The sequence below is a fragment of the Sinocyclocheilus rhinocerous genome, unplaced genomic scaffold, assembly GCF_001515625.1.
Source record: "Sinocyclocheilus rhinocerous isolate Xijiao unplaced genomic scaffold, SAMN03320098_v1.1 scaffold2122, whole genome shotgun sequence".
In the NCBI taxonomy this organism is placed as follows: domain Eukaryota; kingdom Metazoa; phylum Chordata; class Actinopteri; order Cypriniformes; family Cyprinidae; genus Sinocyclocheilus; species Sinocyclocheilus rhinocerous.
In genome coordinates this window covers 3,439-6,769 of record NW_015632070.1, presented here as the reverse complement: position 1 = coordinate 6,769, position 3,331 = coordinate 3,439, and the positions used below count along the sequence as shown (strand labels likewise).

Here is a 3,331-nt window from a genome sequence, read left to right as displayed (position 1 = left end):
ATATATATTACTAGTTCTGTCTTTGTTAGACTATGCATGACACAGAAAATGGTAAATGCTAGAGCGAAACATATATTATAAAATTATATAAAAAATATATTCCTGCTGCATAATATAATATTTTGGAGAGTACCCAATATATAAATATATATATTTATATATATATAATATTATATACTCAAGAACATAATCAACGTAATCAGCGATGTTTACGCTTAGGGGAAAGCGTGTGTATGCGTTGTGATACTCTCCAAAATGGCAGAAGACAGTAACTTGGGGGAGAAGAATTGTTAAATTAATTGTTATTCTTCTTTTCTTTGCGCACAAAAAGTATTCTCGTAGCTTCGCAAAATTGAAGTTGAGCCACTGATGTCACATGGACTGTTTTACAGTTGAGTTTCTGTCTATGGGAGGGTCAGAGAGCTCTCGGATTTCATCAGAAATATCTTAATTTGTGTTCCGAAGATGAACGAAGGTCTTACGGGTTTGGAACGACATGAGGGTGAGTAATTAATGACAGAATTTTCATTTTGGGGTGAACTAACCCTTTAAATGTGTTAAATTCACATAAATGATGTTTTCTCGTAGTGAGTTCCAATCTGTTGTCCTCCCTGTTCCCAAAGAGAAGAACAAACCCCTGGCTCTCTGACTAACAGTGGCTCTGAGGGGCCGGTGGCGCCAGCGCTTCGTCTGCTGAGAGCGTGAGGGTGCGGGTGACGGCTGCTATCACACTCACACACCTCGCCGTGTCCCTGAAGGACGTGCTAATGGATGGGCCCCACTTCAGTCGGGTTTGGACGGGGCCCCGGACCCCAGACGCACTGATACCAACCACCGCTTCCTTCCTCGTGTGGCACAACGTGCTCGAGATTGGGACTGTTTACAGCAGCGTGGCTTCGAGTTTATGACAGAAAATAAGTAGTGATACTTCAGTGGAAAATAATTTCATTATTTTTTATATTGACAAGAGAAAATATTGCTATTTAATCACTAGTATTTCATCATGGTCAACATACACAAAATAATAATGGTTTTAAAATCTACATTTAATCAGTATTTTTCCCCCCAGTTAAAAAACAAGCTTTGTTATTTATTATTTAGGTTATTAAGTTTTTATTGACAGAAAAAATAAACAGATAAAAAATCATCATTATTTAATCAGTATTATTTCATCATGGTCAGCATGCACAAAATATCATCATGCTTTTAAAATCAACATTTAATCACTATTTTTATTTCTTGTTTTCCAGTATAAAATGTTTTGTTATATTATTGTATCAGTTTTGGTTGACAGTAAAAGTTTAAATCAGTATTTTTTAAATCTAGTTTTCCTTAAAAAATAAATTTAAAAAAAACACTACCTAAACATCCTTATAACAAGATCAATTTACTTCAAAAGTAAGTTTTATTTTTATTTTTATAATCACAAAAAAAGAGAAATTAGTCAAGAAATATTCTCTGAAAACCATTTTTTACTGTCTTATGCAAACTTGCTTCAAGATGCACCTTGTTTTGAGGATGTTTAAGAGGGAAACGAGGTATCTCAGCCAAATATTGTTCTATCCTAACAAACCATACATCAATGGAAAGCTTGTTTATTCAGCTTTCATATGATGTATAAATCTCAATTTTGAAAAATTGACACTTAAGACTGGTTTTGTGCTCCAGGGTCACAAATGTGGTATGGCTCTCCATCAGTGATCTGCTGTTGTCATTGAGTTCCAGCTCAGAGTCACTCGGAGAATTTGTCAAAGAAGCCCCTCTCAGCACACTGGCAGCTGGGACCGCATTGCCGGGACACAAAGCATTTCGACATGCTCTATTTTGAGCGCTAGAGAGTCCCTCTGTCCTGTCAGGGTCCCGAGAATAGGAGCCCCGGGGCCGGGGCCGATGGACAGGCTCTGGGAATCTCTGTTAGGAGCCGTGTGTGTAAACCAATCTGTCGGTTCTGTTTGAATAACTGTTATGCTGTTATGAGCCAAGATGGACTCAAGGTTACTTCCTTTGGGAGTCTGATCTCTGGACGCTGCTGCGGGATCAGATGTCGCTCCGATCGGCCGGATTGACACGCGCAAGATTAAACGTCTCACTATAACGCAACACAGTAACTAAGTACAAAGACACAAAGAGAGCTCGGATGACGAGATGTCAACGCTTTATTGTATAAAGATGATGCTGATATATTTAGGAAAAGTAATATAGACGAGCGGGGAGAGAGTTTGGTTGGCATCAAACCGATGCCAGGAGAAAAAGCACACAACTGGAGTTTTGTATTTGATCTGGCAATCATCATTGATTAGTCATTTCAATGATTTCAGGACAGACTGAAAATATCAGGTCTAGACAGCATCTGGAAACTTTTTTTTTTTTTTTTTTTTGCATTTTCTATGCTGATTTCAGGATTTAAATATAAATATAATATAATATAATATTGAGTTCTTTGTCTTTGGGATGTGAATATAATGTTATAATGAATTTGAAAATACTACAGTGACATAAAAAGTGCATATATGTTATATTAGTATATTATATAAATGTGTTAATTTATCATTACATTTAAAAGTATTTCGTTATTTTAATTAAAATTAATTAATGACATAATATATAATATATTTTTATATTTGCTTTTCGAATATGGGCATAATGTTTTGAATAATGCAAAATGTGTGTATATAATTCCTATATTTTTTTTTATATATATTTCTATATATTCCTAAATTTATCTTATTTTAAATTTATTTTATTTTATTTATTTTATGCAGTGCAATGCAATGCAATGCAATGTAATGCAATGTCATCCAGTGCTACCAGAGCAAAATCACTGTTTTATAAACTTTTTGGGAATATTTTGTTTTTAGACAAATGCTCCCGAGTGTTTAGGAGGTCTGGCCCTTCTCTTACAGTTTGATCAGTTATTTGGTCCAGTGCCACAGGTGGAGTGACAGAGACTGAGTCTAGCCCTCCAACAACAGGAGAGGAGGTGAAACGAGGCGAGCGCTTCTGTTTGAAACGCCGTCAGCCTTCAACTCAGGTTTCCATCCAGGTTCACAAGGTGACCAGAACTGCACGCTAACAATGGCTAAAATAAGACCACTGGATTAATCCACTTAATTGATCCCCGAGGGAAATAAACGAACAGAGGAAACAAACACACTGACGTGAAGAACAGTGGCTTCAGATACAGAGAGCCTGTGCTGTATGACCTACATATGGAGATATTAATCATATTGATAATAATAAAACAACATCACCTCTTTTAGGGCAAAACCACACATGCTTCTCTTGAACCTTACAGTATATATGCCTTGTTTTTTATTTAGGCTTATTTGCT

At 36.2% G+C, this 3,331-nt stretch overlaps 1 protein-coding gene across 1 annotated transcript in view; it reads right to left on the bottom strand.

The window, feature by feature from the left end:
- Positions 1-1,816, bottom strand: part of LOC107742187 (sodium channel protein type 4 subunit alpha-like) — a 95,721-nt gene extending 93,905 nt beyond the window's left edge. The window contains exons 1-2 of the mRNA XM_016555087.1: positions 1,737-1,816; positions 651-845 (exon numbers count right to left, since the gene is read on the bottom strand). Of these exons, the coding sequence (XP_016410573.1) occupies positions 651-845; positions 1,737-1,816 (275 nt within the window). The remainder of the gene's footprint in view (positions 1-650; positions 846-1,736) is intronic.
- Between the last annotated feature and the right edge of the window lie 1,515 nt (positions 1,817-3,331).